This window comes from Cynoglossus semilaevis, chromosome 9, assembly GCF_000523025.1.
Source record: "Cynoglossus semilaevis isolate Cse_v1.0 chromosome 9, Cse_v1.0, whole genome shotgun sequence".
Lineage (NCBI taxonomy): Eukaryota > Metazoa > Chordata > Actinopteri > Pleuronectiformes > Cynoglossidae > Cynoglossus > Cynoglossus semilaevis.
The window spans coordinates 19,564,190-19,580,758 of NC_024315.1; the positions used below are offsets into that span (position 1 = coordinate 19,564,190).

At 37.9% G+C, this 16,569-nt stretch overlaps 2 protein-coding genes across 6 annotated transcripts in view; both read right to left on the reverse strand.

The window, feature by feature from the left end:
• LOC103384365 (integrin alpha-L) overlaps positions 1-12,777 on the reverse strand; it is a 22,187-nt gene extending 9,410 nt beyond the window's left edge. Inside the window, exons 1-20 of one of the 3 annotated variants that reach the window (XM_008317856.3) lie at positions 12,626-12,777; positions 11,485-11,602; positions 9,769-9,860; positions 9,382-9,464; positions 9,191-9,305; positions 8,466-8,596; positions 8,232-8,374; positions 7,945-8,098; positions 7,633-7,768; positions 7,478-7,551; positions 6,418-6,535; positions 6,199-6,341; positions 5,644-5,790; positions 5,360-5,557; positions 4,366-4,496; positions 4,112-4,269; positions 3,718-3,881; positions 3,406-3,522; positions 3,222-3,292; positions 1,157-1,298 (exon numbers count right to left, since the gene is read on the reverse strand). In XM_008317856.3, the coding sequence (XP_008316078.1) occupies positions 1,157-1,298; positions 3,222-3,292; positions 3,406-3,522; positions 3,718-3,881; positions 4,112-4,269; positions 4,366-4,496; positions 5,360-5,557; positions 5,644-5,790; positions 6,199-6,341; positions 6,418-6,535; positions 7,478-7,551; positions 7,633-7,768; positions 7,945-8,098; positions 8,232-8,374; positions 8,466-8,596; positions 9,191-9,305; positions 9,382-9,464; positions 9,769-9,860; positions 11,485-11,602; positions 12,626-12,677 (2,487 nt within the window). In that variant the 5' untranslated portion in view covers positions 12,678-12,777. Of the gene's footprint in view, positions 1-1,156; positions 1,299-3,221; positions 3,293-3,405; positions 3,523-3,717; positions 3,882-4,111; positions 4,270-4,365; positions 4,497-5,359; positions 5,558-5,643; positions 5,791-6,198; positions 6,342-6,417; positions 6,536-7,477; positions 7,552-7,632; positions 7,769-7,944; positions 8,099-8,231; positions 8,375-8,465; positions 8,597-9,190; positions 9,306-9,381; positions 9,465-9,768; positions 9,861-11,484; positions 11,603-12,625 lie in introns of those variants that run through there. The other 2 variants (XM_025058808.1, XM_008317857.3) reach the window with 2 other exon arrangements.
• Positions 12,778-14,923: 2,146 nt separating this feature from the next.
• The window catches only part of LOC103384366 (nicotinate-nucleotide pyrophosphorylase [carboxylating]), a 9,818-nt gene continuing 8,172 nt past the window's right edge, over positions 14,924-16,569 (reverse strand). For all 3 annotated transcript variants that reach the window (XM_008317860.3, XM_008317859.3, XM_025058701.1), the window contains one exon: positions 14,924-16,556. In XM_008317860.3, the coding sequence (XP_008316082.1) occupies positions 16,362-16,556 (195 nt within the window). In that variant the 3' untranslated portion in view covers positions 14,924-16,361. The remainder of the gene's footprint in view (positions 16,557-16,569) is intronic.

Consider the following 16,569-nt stretch of genomic DNA (forward strand, 5'->3'; position numbering starts at 1 on the left):
CGGGGGACCGCTCCCCGCTCTCGAGCCGGAGCGAGAGGCGCCGGTCGGGGAGTGTCAGAGCAGCTACAGGTGCTCCGTATCTGTAACAGCAGCGTACACGATAAACAACCCGGTAACAGTCGCCGTTCTTTTTGCGCTTGATCATGACATTCGTGGTAGAAAGTACGATAGATGGCAAGCGCAAAGGCGACTGCTGTCTCGCTGTTCATTACATGCCGTGCTGTTGTTGCAAGCGTGAAGTGCATGAAGCTGGTGTAGCTTAGCCTAGCCCCGACAAGGGACGGCCCGCGGGAGCTTGCTGATTGGCTCTTCGGAGGTCCACTTTCTCCGCGGGCCACACTAATATTATACCTTCATATTAAGGTGCGGGCCACAAAATATTGTACTGCGGGCCGCACTTGGCCCCCGGGCCGCGAGTCTGAGACCCCTGTGTTAAGACATTTTAGTAAGCCGAATGGGTGAGAATGTTGAGATTCATCCTATATTACAAAGACACATATAAAATAAAAGTCTTTTGATACCTCCTTAAAAAAAGAGAGAGAAAAGATCCACAATGGAAGCCTTCAGCTTCCAAAATCAATTTTTGTGTCTTTCACACATTTCTGTAATATAAGAAAGAGAGTCATCTGCATATTGTTAAACTTCAGCAAATGACAAGTACTATTTATGGGTTTATGGCACAGTATTCTTTTTTTTTCTTAATTCTCTGTGAACATATACATGTGTAATCAAGTATGGTGCCGTAATAATCGAGCGGGGAGCCACTTCCACATCTAGGATATGGTTAGTAAGTAAAAACTAAAACATTTCTGAGTAGTGGCCTGCAGCTGAATATTATATGATACCCATACAGCAGAAGTTCTGGAAGGGGGGGCGGGGGGGTGAAGTGCCCGCGGGTGTGAGGGGCTTGCTGGACATAAGTGTACCACTGCCACTGTAACGCTTGAATGATAACATTTTACGATAGATGACTGAGAACCTATGCAGACATTAACAGTACTACTTAAAGTATGAATTTATCACCTCAGGAGATTCAGATTTGTCATACCCTCTCGGATAATATGTTGCACTCAGCGATAATAGGTGAGTTTCACTTGTGATTACGTCAACACAGAATGAGTTAAGTCAATAAATGTTGGGATGTGAAGACTTGTACCTGTGTCAGAGTCAGTCTGGAAAAGGAGAGTCCTGGAGGATAGTACATCATGAGGCTGGTGTTGTAAGAATCGTCACCCCTGTTGGACAACTTTATGGACAGGTTAAAGTAGTTGTCCTCAGCTACGTATAATGTTGGTGTCCTACAAGAGACATGACTTCCCTTTACTACCAGCATACACTGTAACATAGCAGTTCCTGTAGTGTGTATGTGTTACCATAATTTCCGGTCTATAAGCCACTGCTTTTTTTCACACGCTTTGATCAATTTTGTTAGGCTACTGTGCTACATTAGTAGCGTATGTCTGTCTGTGAACGGCTATGTAGGTACAGGTGTGTGGGGCGTGCGAGAGAGAGAGAGAGAGAACGGTAGCGAGCGTTGAGCGCAGTTTGAGCCCCGTCATGTTGAAGTGTGAGTTGGTTATACAGGAGCTGTTAAAACTCTGTTTATGTTCTGTTGTGCTCGGTGTGGCTGATAATAAAGACCCCAACTTCCTTGTTTCTGTTTACCTCCGCTGTGGACAAGCACAAAGTGAAGAGAGTTAGCCCCAGAGCTAATGTTAGCTTTGGCCCTAGAGCAGATCACTACGTCGCTCCTGTGCATTCCAACAACAGTTGGGGTACCGAGCAGGAAAGAGCTAACAGTGCTTAGCATAAATATTCACCCCCTTAGATGTTTTACACTTTTATTGCTTTAATAAATCACACAAACATTTATTGAAAGTTCTATAAAGTAATGTTAATAAAACAAAATTATATAAAGAAAAATAATTGTTTGCATGGTTTGGGGATGTGTCTCAAGTGATTGTGGTATAAAACATCTATGTCTGAAGGGTCCATGCACATGTGGACCGTATGAATCTGCCTGGATCAGTCCACCCTTGTAAACTGAGTGACCATGCAAGAAGGAGACCAGTGAGAGAAGCCACCAAGACCCCTACGACTTCTCTGAAGCCATTACAAGCTTCAGCTGCTGAGATGGGAGAGACATATATGTGCATATGTGCATATATCTATAGCAACTACTGCCTAGTTTCTTCACTGGTCAAAGCTTTATGGGACGGTGGCAATCAGAAAGGCATGTGAACGACTCCATGGTCAAGTGGAAGAAGATTCTTTGGTCTGATGAGACCAAAATTGAGCTTTTTGGCCATCAGACGAGACGTTATGTTTGGCGGAAACTAGACACAGCACATCGCCAAAAACACAACAGTGAAGCATAGTGGTGGCAGCATCATGCTGTGGGGATGTTTCTCAGCAGCAGGCCCTAGAAGGCTTGTAAAGATAGAGGGCAGAATGAATGCAGAATACGCCAAAATCCTGGGGGACTGCAAGAGAACTACGGCTTGGGAGAAGATTTCTTTTCCAGCAAGACGATGATCCAAAGCATACTGCATAAGATACACAGAAATGGTTTAAAAAGAACCAGGTAAATGTTCTGGAGTGGCCAAGTTTGACTTGCCCAGACCTTAATCCTATAGAGAATCTGTGGCTGGACTTGAAAAGGCCTGTTCGTGCCCGATACCTGCGCAACCTGACAGAGCTTGAGCAGTTTTACAAAGAAGAATGGAGCAAAATTGCAGGGTGCAGATGTACAAGACTTATAGAGACTTATCAACACAGACACAGTGCTGTGATTGCAGCCAAATGTGGATCTACTAAATACTTGAAGGGGGTGAATAATTATGCAAACAATTCTTTTTTCTTTATGTAATTTTGTTTCATTAACATTACTATATAGAACTCTGTTTTGACTTTGACATGAAATATTTCTTTTCCAATACAATTTTTGTGATGAAAGCCAAATTTGATTGACCATGCTTAATTTATGAAAGCAATTAAAGGTGTAAATCATCCAAGGGGGTGAATACTAAGCACTGTATTGAAATTAAAAGAAAACAAAAACATCTTTCTGTGTAACAACTTTTTTGTGTAAATATCCCATGTTACAACGTGGACAAATGTAGCTTATGGAGAAGTGCGACCTATATATGTAAATGAGTGGGTGCGGCCTATATTCAGCTGCGCTCAATAGTCCGGAAATTACGGTATTTATATATACATACATGAAGTCAAAATCCACATCAAGTTCAGCAATACAGGTGTCATGTTTGGCACACTGCCTTTCAAATGGAATCTGTGAAAAGTAAAGGAGATTTTCCCTTACAGTGAAACATCAAAACACCTCATCATTTATATATAAATATAAATGCGATATGCTACACCTGATAGAGTATTCACTTTACATACCTCAACTACAGCCTGGTTTTTGCTGTCCACATTCAGCATGTTGCTCGCACTTTCACTGTCCACTTGGGAGAAATTTAATTTGATGCTGATGGGTGTTAGAGTGTCTTTCACACATTTCTGTAATATAAGAAAGAGAGTCATCTGCATATTGTTAAACTTCAGCAAATGACAAGTACTATTTATGGGTTTATGGCACAGTATTCTTTTTTTTTCTTAATTCTCTGTGAACATATACATGTGTAATCAAGTATGGTGCCGTAATTTCTGAGTAGTGGGCATGACACAAAATAATTCAGAACCACTGTTTTATACCATCATGGCAATGGTGTAGTTGTAGCAGACTTTGTTTTCCATTAAATTGACGTAAGACGTGAAATTCCTGGCTTTCTTGTCACTTTTGAAGAACCCTCGATATGTTTGTCTCATCGGATCCACATTCACAATGTATGAGATGTTCAGACCCGCTGACATTGCCTCTGTGAAAATTCAGACGAAAATTTAAAAATATTGGAGTGACAGTGAGACAGTGACAAAATATGAAAAGAAATATGAAACAATATGATATAAATATATAAATATATATAAATATATAATAAATATATAAATATATATGTATATAAATATATAATATATAAATATGAAATAAATAGTAAAAAAAGAGTCTCAGCATCTGTTGAGAAGTCACAGCACTGGTCTTGTTTCTCACCAGCTTTGCAATTTGTCGTTTCCACCATTTGAAAGCAGGCTGTCAGATTACCCATTGGCAGATGGTCGTCAGTATTGGCCACACAGTCAAACCTCTCAGTGCTGATCTCCTCAGGTAGGAAAGAGAGGTGTGCCAAGACATTAAAGACAGGCCTGGACCTAAAACACATTCAACGGTATTAAAGAGAAGAACAAAGTGGTAGAACATTTGGAATTAGCATAATGAGACTACAAACTGATTCTTAGTCGATAAACCTTAATACAACAGCCGCTCCTTGTGATCCAATCACAATATCGGTCAGACCATCCTCGCCCAGGTCAATCCCTCCATCAACTGCCTGTCCAAAGAATTTCAGTCCAGGATCAATGTCCTGTCCCCTGATTCTCTGAAATGACAGATAAATTAGTGAATCACTTGTTGTTCGTTGAGTCTCTGTCTTTTATATATATATATAAAGGAACACTGAACATAGATTTGCCATTTCAATACCCCACTTTCTGTACTGCATTAGAAAGTTCCTTCCATGTGTGCCTGGGTTTTCTGTTGGTGCGGTGGGGCTCCAAGATACAAGCTCTCCGAAATACTTTAGTTTTCAAGCTACAAGTAAGCAACATTTGCAAGATTTTCCTCATGATACGAGTTATTAGTGCTCAACCAAGGTCCATTTTTCCACTCAACATTGTCGTGCTGTCGTGCTTACAGTTCCTCGCTGGGTTATTTTACCCAATGCTCTCTCTCTCTCTCTCTCTCTGTCGCTCTATCTATCATCTAAATCAAGTCCTCACTCTCAGTCCTCCTACACTTAGTGGTCTTGCTCATTGTCCATCACTGGTTTATTTGGCCCAATAATTAATATTATTTTATATAATCAATATATTTGTTTATATCTATAGTTTTTAATGTTTAGATGGGGAATATTTAATATAATTAATTAACATATTTCTGGGGGGCTAGAACAAATTCACTGGTTTTTAGTCATTTTATTCAGGAAAATGCAATCAAGATTGGTGGTAAAGATGGTGCAAACCTGTCATCAGTTACTCAGTTACTGCTGGAATTTACTCGAGTTACACATGGACCCGTAAAAGGATTTAGCCATGAAAAGAGAATGAAATAATTTTACAGCTTATCCATGGCGTCCAACTTAAATTTTTGTCAGCATTTGAAAATGCTGACAAAAATATTATATGTTCGGCTGCAAAGTATTAAAAATAAGCCGCATTACTAGTTTCCTCTTTTTGTTGTCACCTGGCTGAATGTGCTGCGTATTCCTTTCTGCCTGTCCCCAAGGAAGATGTAAACCACCCCTCTGGAATCATCATCCAATGGGGCACCAATGGCAACATCTGTGAGTCCATCTCCATTCAGATCTGCCAGGCTGGATATGGTGGTGCCCAATCTACCTACAGACGTTGCTTTTATATTTAACTCACTTTTCAGTTGTATCTGTGGGGAAATTCAAGTGTTACTGAACAATTGGGAAAGTAATCTCTTAAATCTCTTAATTAAAAACTCATGCAAAAGACACCCACTTCATTCGTTAGGGCATAGACGTAGACCTGGCCTTCTCCCTTCTCAGTAGGGTGGTAAAACATCGGAGCTCCCACCAGGAGGAAATCAGTGTCACCATTCAAGTCAATATCTACTGAGCAAAGTTCTGCTCCAAAGTAAGAACCAATCTGAAAATGTGACACACAAATTGTCTGTCTTTCTACTAAATAATGCTTTTTCTAGTATCCTCTACCTAAAATATCTTGAATTTCTGACTATTTTCTTATTACATAATGGAATTTTAAGAAAATTCAAATAAACAAAATGGAGGAATGTTATTTCTATACTTCACGGCTGACTTCCTGGAAGCATTCCTGGAAGTTTTGTGGACAATCCCAACATCTGTATATCAACACACAGTTTTTTATTTTACAGTAACAACTTTCAAATTTGGTTAATAACCAAATCTATCCTTTACTTTCCCTTTGGGACTTTTGAATCTCACCATCTCCCTTGCATCTACCAATATTTCTGTACATAGATTCAGATACAAATACCAGAGCATACTATAAAACCTATAAAAAGCCTCTACCAACCTGATCGCCATTTACTCTTTGGGCAGTCTTCCACTCCCTGCCATCATGCCTAAAAAGTACAACCTGTCCCAAGTGCTTAAATCTTGGCGCACCGGTGAAATATATTGGTGTGTTATCTCTCTTCCCCACAGAAAGAGAGTATCCTGCAACAATGACAGGCACATGACAATTTCTGTAAACTTCTCACTCAGCTTGAATTCTTAAGACTTAATTTCCTACCCATGTATGAGTCATTCTGCATGTGCGGATCTTCAATTTGTATTTCTTTGTTGTTACTGTGCTCCTGTAGAGAGCCACTCCAGGTATGCGATCCTACTGATCCAAGGATCAAGGTACCCTGTAAACAAATGTACACTAGCTTGGTTGGTCTTCTGGTCATAAAATTATGACCAATATAATCATAATAATAACAAACAAAAGTAATCATGCTGTCAATCAGTTACATGACAAAACATAATTACAAAAAAAGTATTTATTTTATTTTATTTTTGGTAGGTAGGTTGATAAATATTAAAATGGAAATGGAATAATCTTTCAGTTAGACCCAAGTTTATATTCAGTCAAAATGTTAGCTTATCTTAAATGAGCAAAATGAGAGAAAAATAACATCAAATCCTGAAAAAATTAAAAAGAAATTCAGAAATAACTACATAATAGCTAAATAAAGGCATCTTACTTACATTACTAAACCAAACTAGAACAGTAGCTAAAAATTAATAATTAATTAGGGAAAGGTTATCAAAATATTAGCATTAAGAAGTAAGCTAAACCCATTTGCTAAAAATCAGCAGAATATTGCATAAACAATATACTATATTTTCCGGACTATAACTCACTTTTGTCTTGGTTTGTGACTTACACTCGGGTGCGACTTATATATTAAAATATATAATTTCACAAGTTTGTTATTTTCACTGACAGTCACGAAAGGGCACTTTACTGTAGGGTTGTATGCCAGTTTCTGCTACTCCTGTAACACTGACAATGTACATGTTCGTTGTTTTCACACTGACAGCCGCTAGATAGCACTGGTGCGACTTTCACTACGGAGCGACGTATATACAGTATGTTTTTTTTTTCTTCTTGATTATGCTTTTTTGTTTTGCTGGTGCCACTTATACTGCGGAGCGACATATAGTCCGGAAAATATGGTAACCAAAATTAGTCCAAAAGTCTCACCATTATAAATAGCAAAAGGACACATAAAAATTCACATTTTTTGCTCTGAGAATTCCTGTTTCATAAGAATGTGTCATACAGTCTTCTGGACTTTACTCACATTGTAGTAGACTACACTGCAGCCACTCTGAGACAGTTCATTTGTCATGTCTCCTGCTCGAGCCACACTTGATCCTGAGTTGTTAAAACTTGTTAATTTTATGACTTTGGTAGAAACATATTCACATGTAACATGGATTCAAAATGAAACCTTACCTTCCATTTTAAAAATCTTCTTCTGGAATCTTTCCAGTATATCAGTCAGTCCTACGTAGTGTTCAATTTTGAAGGCATATTTCTCTAGTGGTTGTGAAGAAATGGCTGTAAAAGCATCCAGTTTAGCCGTTTTGACCTGAAACCAGACATGTAGCTTAATGTTTTCGTTCAGGTGAAAAGTCCATTTTTTAAAATTTTTTTTCACTACAAAATTTGAAAGAATTAACATCAGAGGACCTTACACTCATATGGTCTTTAAATTTAAGTTCAGTTCAAAATGACAATACACAAATGATAATACACAAGGGTTACCGCAATGACAAAGCGAATGATTCCTTTCTTAACGTATCTGTCGATAATGCCATTTTCTTTATATGGATCAGTCGGATCTCCATCTGTTATTAGAACCAGAACCTTGGTTGCATCAGGAGAGGCTCCAGCTTTTGGATTTTCCAGGATATCATTTCTGAAACAAATGAAAGTAGTAATTCTAATACTCTATATACCAAAAAATAATGTTAATTTTAGTCTATATTCTAATAAATAAATATAGGGGAAAATTTACAAAAAAACGATGAAGGGTAAATACTTGTACATACAACACAAATTGTAGGGCTGTGTAAGTGTTGGTGAGTTCTTTCATGTGGTTCTCTTGGTCAAGTTTCTTATAAGCAGTACCAGCTTGATCGTCGTTGAAATTAAAAACTGTACGGTGGAATGAGGAAAACTGGACCGCTGCGAACTGGTAGGAAAAAGAAAAGAAAAGAAAACAGGGAATTTTTTTAACGAATGCTGTGAATGAATTGTGCTCTGTTACAGTAAAGTAAACTGACCTTGATGGTGGTGTTCCTCAGGCTATTCATGATATGTTTAATGAACGACTTATTTTCCTTGAACTCCATTTCTGACATGCTGTTAGATCCGTCGAAGAGAAAGACCAGGTCCACTGTCTTCTTTGTACAATCTATAAAACACTCGATGTTAAAGTCAAACACTGCACACAAGAAATTGACGGAGCCATGTGTGTGTAAAAGTAAAGTTTGGGATGTGTAACTTGAGTTGGAAATGTTTATTGTGGCTGTTTAAATGCAAAGTAAGTAAAATGTGACTACAGGTGAAGCAAATGAATGATGAAACCCATTTGTGAAAAAAAAAAATCTTCATGTTCTCCAGTTGGATGATATAAGGTCGGATATTCTAATCACTTCTGTCACTGTTGTCCGTACAGTACCGTATTTTCCTGACTATAAGTTACACTTTTTTTTTCATCCTTTGGGAGGGTTTGCAACTTATACTCAGGTGCGACTTATATATTAAAATATATAATTTCACATATTTGTTATTTTCACACAGATAGCCCGAAATGGCACTCTAGGCTTGTGTACCCGTATCTACTACTCCTGTATCACTGAAACTTTACATGTTCGTTATCCTCACACTGACAGGCACTAGAGGGCACTCTAACTGGCTGGTGCGACTTATACTCCGGAGCGACTTATAGTAGGAAAATACGGTACATTATTAAAAAAATAAATCCCGCTCTTCAAGTGTCTCTTACCTTGGAAAGCAGAAGTCACAGGGGTGAAAGAGTTAAGTTCATAAGTTGTTTTGTAACACATGCCATTCAGATAGATGTTGTCATTACACTCGTGGGCCACACTGGGACTGCATACCTGAGACAAATTGAATTCAACAATTACATTCCGGGCAGGACAATAAAAACTGTTCAAGTTTATGTGGTTTTCTTACAGCAATTTCAGAACCTGTGGCGTCAGCAGCAATGGACAAGCCCAGATATTTCACAGTGAGATTTTTATCTTTGTAAGGCACATCTGAAACAGTGGTATTGGGTTGAGAAAGAACAATCAGAAAGTTTTTCAGTTATGGAATGGACCGTTTATGATAACCCTTTCATGCATGACGCTCACTACAGTGGACAGCTATTAAGATGTCATTTTCTATGATAAGAATAGGTTTTGATGGCAGTGTTGCATATAAGCCTCTACAGTGGATTCTCAGGCGTCCACTGTAGTGACCGTCATGCATGAAAGGGTTAATGTCATAGTTTTGAATGTTTGATTTATTATGCAAATATGACAGCAATTAGACCTGTGGCTCTGGATTTTTGTTTTTTACCTTGAAGATCAAAGCAGTGGCTGCTTTGGTTTTTGTTTGGTTTGCAAACTTTTCCTGATCCATTACGCGTTAGGGGTGCAGTAACAAAGATCCTAAGAAGAGGAGCAACAATTGCAATCAAAGTAATCTTAATTCTTAACAACTGGTCAGCCTTTCACAAGAATAGTTGCAAGAGTTTGTTTGAGGTTGTGAACTAAATTGTGAGGTTTAGTGCATTGTTAAACGCACATTAATCGCTTTGTTATCGTTGTTGTCACGTACCTTTACTTTGCTCAAATTCCACTCAAGTAAAAGTAAAAGTACCATCTCAAAATCTACTCAAGTAAAAGTAAAAGTTACTTAGTTACTTTAAATGACTTGATGCAGAAAAGATGCAGATAATCAACAATTTAAATACAAGTGGTATGTTTTGAGAATTCTATGATTCATTTGAAAGCGTATACTGCAGATTCAAGCCACTAAAGCTCACTCGATAAATGACCAAATTCATAATGTCAAAACATAGAAAGAAAAATAGAGCCCAGTTTGTTTCCACTGGCTTGGATACGTTTGATTTTGGTTTCATTTTTCTGTTTAAATTGGACCATACAATTCAGAACGTTGCACTTAATACCAATTGTGCTTTATATTGTTGTATTATTATGTTTGTTAAGTGGTCCTTAGTGGTTCGTATAAGCATTCGAATGGATCATAGATACATTCTCAACTCATGCCACTTGTATTTGAATTGTCGATTAAAAACAACACTTACTTTACTTAATTACAATTTTGAAGTACTTTTTCCACCACATGCTTTTGCAGGTTTGACGTGGAATTTTTGACAGTGACATCTCTGTCCACATCGCATGATAGTTAAGTTATTGCCTCGCTTGCATTTGAAAAACAAAGATCTGGCTGAGATATAACTCTCTGAGTTATCTGCTGCACGGGAGCTCTCTGCTTAGCAATTCTCAACCTCAAGCTTTTTGTTTCAACGTTCTTCGGCTAGATTAAAATAGCGGGAAATCCGAGCTCGCACACCCACGCAATTTTCTTTTAGTCAATGCAGATTGTTTTTCCCGCATTTAATTTTTTACTCAGTAACGGGTTCTTTTTCAATGTAGCAAAGTATAATACTATAGTCAAAATTAAGTAAAAGTAAAATTACCTATTGCCAGAATTACTTAAAAAATGACACACTTTTCACGAAAACCTCTCAGTTACACTAATGTGAGCAAATGTAATTCGTTACTTTCCTCTGCTCATCAGCATATGTCCAAACCCTCTTAACTTTGCCTGCCCATTGTTCATCCAACGTTACAAAGACATCCTGTGTTGTAACCAAGCTCATTATGAAACTGTCAGTTTGACTGTCTGCCGTCACCACTAACGTTCGAGTTGTATTTACCGCCAACAACACGTTAAAAAAAGGTTCAAGTTGAAAAAGTTCTTGTGTTCTTGTTTTTCAGTAAAGTGTTTCAGTAGGTCAAATAAAAAAAAAAAAAATCACCTTTACATTTGTTTTACATCTGTGTTACTAGTCATTTTAGTCGATGCTAACAGTTTTAATTCATAGTGGTATTTTTTTAGTTGCCAGGATGTGGGTTGCAATGCCGGGACATGTTTTTGTCTTCACAGTTTGAGAACATCGCACTTCATCATTTAATTTCCCATCCACGTCACAAGTAATGGGCTATTTAGTGATAACAAAAATACGAATTTAAAATTTTAACTCACCCTTTGTTAGTTCCAGATGTAAACTGAAGGACTTTGTATCCATAGAAATCTTTTCTTTCACCAGTGTAAACCTCTGGATTTTCCACATCAATGTTGAAAGACACAAAAAGAGGGATGGCTGCAATAAATGAATAAAAATAAAATTAAATAAATTCGGCCACTAGCCGTCATGCAGAAAAGAGCAATAGGGATCCTTCATAATGTTGGCTATCAGGAACACACAAATTTACTATTTCTTCAGTCCAGATCACTAAAATTTTCAGACATCGTGAATCATCAAACAGCACAATTAATGTTCAACGCTAAGCGCCCAAGTGCGCCAAAGAACTTTTATTTAAACACAATTGCCGTAACTTATCCTAAATTCCTTTGCTGTCCTTATCCTTTACAATATCGGCACATCAGATATCGGCCAAAAGTTAATATCGGGCATCCCTAGAATCAACTCCAACATTCAAGATTTTGCACAACAGTGAGTAAAATGTAGCACAAACAGACAGTTCAGCCTCTAGTTTGCCATTTAAATAAGAAAAAAAAAAGTTCGCTAAAAATGTGTAAATTCAGTAAAAATAATTAAATTTAGAGTTATATGCCGCTTTGTATTTTTGTACATAAAATAATTAAAATGTAGTTTGGATATAGTTCAAAGGTTTGGGCAAAGACTGGTGTCAACAATAACAATCAGATGGCCAAAACTAACTAATAACTATTACTATGACTAGAAGATTAATTTGACTAATTTGTGATATAGGAAAACAAATCCCATTTTAAAAATTACTAAAATATACACTGTAATTTATAAAATGTGAGCAAAATAACCTTAAAGCTGCAGAAACATATATGAAAACAAGAATTAAATTAATTTATAAACGTTCTTTAAATATATGATGATCTTTCCTGAATGTAGGAAAAAGTTGACAATTAAAAGTCGGCAACGAATTCCCCTCTTTGGGACAAATATACTAAGAAAATGGTAAAAAGATTTGAACAAAAACACAGTTTATTCAATTGATTTTTTCTTTTTCAACCAAAATACCTGTTTAAGAAATTTAAACCATTAAAAAAATGTATTTCAAATCAACTTAATTCCTTTCCATTTTAGCACATAATGTAAAAGTTTGTAAAACATGAATTATCTCACCCAAAGCCACCATGTAGGTGAATGGTAAAAAGTGGCTGCACTCTGGCATCATTCACATAAGGCTGCGGTTTCTGCTTTGTGCGAATGTTCTCGCATAACACAGCGGAACATGCAATGCTTCCTGTTTTGTTTCACTTTGGGTGTGTGTTTTCCGGACCAGGTGCTTGTGACTTCTGCTCTCATAATGCTCTGCAGCATTATGTTAACAGAAGAAAAGATTTCCCTAGGATCAGTCAGTAAAGACAGCAACTGTCTTTACGCTGCTTGACTATTTTATGCTAGGATTGCCAACTTTCAGGTCAGTTGGCAGAACTGAGATTTTGTGTCTGGGGAGAGACAGATTGAATAGGCAACCGCAAAAATGAAAGCAAGAACTAAAGATAACGGCCTCCTTTGCAATGTCATTATCAGATATTTATTTTGCACCACCTTCAACGCATCTGTTTTTTGCCAGTCTCTTGTGAACATTTACAGTATTCGACAATATGCTGTGTTACGTTTTATTCATTCCATTCATTCATTCTTGACCTGTTCTTGTGTCTTCCTGTTCTTGTGAATTGGCCCTTGCATAATATTTTACTATCTTCCAACACAGTAGCCAAATAGAAATACAGTGGGGCTTCAAGATACGAGTTTAATCTGTTCCACAACAGCACTTGTATGTCAAACCACTTGTATTTCAATTGCATTTTCCCCATTAAAACCAATTATTTGTGCTAGCCCCCCAGAAATACACTATATTACCAAAAGTATTCGCTCACCCATTCAAATGATCAGAATCAGGTGTCCTAATCCCTTGGCCACAGGTGTATAAAGTGCAAAGAGGTCGCCGACTTTCTGCACAGTCAAAGTCGCAGAGAGCTTCATGGAACGGGTTTCCATGGCGAGCAGCTGCAGCCAAGCCACACATCACCAAGTGCAATGCAAAGCGTCTGATGCAATGGTGTAAAGCACGCCACTACTGGCCTCTAGAGCAGTGGAGACGAGCTCTCTGGAGTGATGAATCACTCCCCTTTACCATCTGCCAATCAGAGGGACGAGTCTGGCTTTGGAGGTTGCCAGGAGAACGATCCATTTCAGTTTTGTTTTGTTTTTCAGGAGCTGGGCTTGGCCCCTTAGTTCCAGTGAAAACTGGAAGGAACTTTGAATGCTTCAGGATACCAAAACATTTTGGACAATTCCATGCTCCCAACCTTGTGGGCACCGTTTGGAGCGGGCCCCTTCCTCCTCCCACATGACTGTGCACCAGTGCACAAAGCAAGGTCCATAAAGACATGGATGACAGAGTCTGGTGTGGATGAACTTGACTGGCCTGCGCAGAGTCCTGACCTGAACCCGATAGAACACCTTTGGGATGAATTAGAGCGGAGACTGAGAGCCCAGGCCTTCTCCACCAACATCAGTGTGTGACCTCACCAATGCGCTTTTGGAAGAATGGTCAAAAATTCCTATAAACTCTCTCCTCAACCTTGTGGACAGTCTTCCCAGAAGAGTTGAAGCTGTAATAGCTGCAAAAGGTGGACCGACATCATATTGAACTCTGGGTTAGGAATGGGATGGCACTTCAGTTCATAGTATGAGTCAAGGCAGGTGAGCCAATACTTTTGGTAATATAGTGTATACTATTAATATATTAAATAAAAATATATCCCTTAGATATAAATAAATATATTGATAATATAAAATAGTAATAATTAAGAAAACATTTTATATTGTTATAAAAATGGGAAAAATAACCAAGTGAGGGGCAGTGAGCGAGACAGCGCCACAGAGTGTCAGGGTCGCTAAGCGTAGGAGAAGGACTGGGAGTGAGGACTCGATTGAGATTAAACATTTACAGTATTGGACAATATGTTCTGTTTCATTCATTCCATTCAATCATTTGCACCCCCTGCTGAAATGGCACTGTGCCCCAGAATCTCTGCAGTACAGTCAGACATCTGTTTTCAGTGTAAACAGTGCAGTTATACTGTATCATTAGGGTTAGATATTAAAGTACCGCAAAATCCGGACGATAAGCCGCTCTTTTTCACACGTTTCGAACCCTGCGACAATAATGCCGCTAATTTATGGATTTTTACTGGCTAGTGAAGTTCATGCCGCTAGCGATCGATGACTTTTCTGGTAGGCCACTGTGTGTTATACTGGTAGCAGTAGTATGTATGTCTGTGAATGTGCTTGGGTCGCACATTGCATGATATAGAGAGGAAGTGAAAGTGGAGAACAGTTTGAACCCTGTCTGAGTTGGTTATACAGAAGCTGTTAAAACACTGTTCATGTACTGTTGTGCTCAGTCTGTCCTGTCTTCTCACTTTATTAAAAAGGAGATGTTGGTGGTTCTTGAGTTACAGCTACTCCACCTATGTTATAAACAGCGGCTGGCATTTTTTAGTTTTTTTTTTTTTTTGGGTAGACAGTTTTCACTTAAGTTTTTAAGCAGAACTAAGTCAGGTTTCAAATTCACTGACAGTTTTCCATCCTTTTTTACACAATGGACCTATATACTGTTTTAACAGATTTTAAAGACTATTTACAAAACAAATACAGTACATTGTTATCAAACACACTTAATTCGTCAGTGATATGTCAGATAACATAAAGATCAGTAAGGATTCTCAATTTTTTTTTTCAACACCAAAAACTTTTGGGCAGATGTGGATAAATAAATGGAAAAAAAATAATTAAATTAAATTATTATTATTTATTGATCATTTATTTATAATAATTATATAATATTAATAAATAAAAATAAACAGCCAGAAAATACAAAGTAATAAGAATAGTTTATAAATAACAAACGTTAAATAATTAATAATAGGCCTGGGTAAAGCTATGAGTTAACCCTGACTTGTATTGGTCTGGCAAACAAAACACAAATTAACTATATTGAGCCCATATCTGGGAAATTCTTGTGTTAGCAGCAGATATGCTGTTAATAGGCTGCCCCCAGCAGGCACCAAGCTCGTGGTTCCTCTGGGAATCAAACCCAGGACCCTCTGCTTCCGAGAAAGGTGTGTCAATCGCTACACTATGGAACCAACACAGAACTGAAACAGTCACATTGACTGTATAAATGAATAAAAGTCTGTATATGTAACATGAATGTTGAACAAGTAAGGCAAGGTCCATAGGTTAGCAACTAGTTACTAGCAAAATATGGCAAAAAAAAAAAAAAAATAGGTAAAGGCTGAGAAATATAGTATGGATATTCTTAACAATATCTAAATGGACCCATTACATTACCGTCTATATACGGTCTATCTGTGCAGACACCATCAGTAAGTAAAGAGAGTTGGCAGCAGGAAATTAGAAATAATATAGCGGAAATAGCCACGTGTTAACAATACATTTTAATAATAGCAAAAAAAAAAAAGTAAAAAAAGCAACCAAAGCCTTAGAATTGTTTGTGTCAGATCTGTGATTCTCAATTATTTTCCCCCACCAGGAGACTGATTTTTTTTCACCCTGTCCCCTCCGAATTGAAAGACTATTAAGAACCTAATGATAAACCTAATAATAATATTTCATTTCATATCTGTAAAAAAACACTGGTTGATTTGCTGCCACCTAGTGGCCGGAGGCTTGTTATTTGAGAATTACAGAGGTAGACTGTGACTCCAAAGGCCGCTGACAGTTGGCTCTGAAAACTCTTAAGTTTGGAAACACCAGCAGCCTAGTAGTAAAGAAATACTAACTTTGAATTCTGAGGTGATTCAGTTCCTTTAACATCACTTATTTATACTGTTGGGGGTATTTGAACCTTGAGAGAAAAGTCAACTATTGGACAGCCTTGTGTGATGCAGCCCAGAGAGATGATGTCCACATGTGGACAGAAAAATGAGGCAAGGTTTTCTGGTGTGACGCCTCCGCTGATTTCTATCAGAACCTGTGGAAAGTCCAGCTTCAGGGAAGCAGCTGTGGCCTGGACATCCTACAGATGAGGG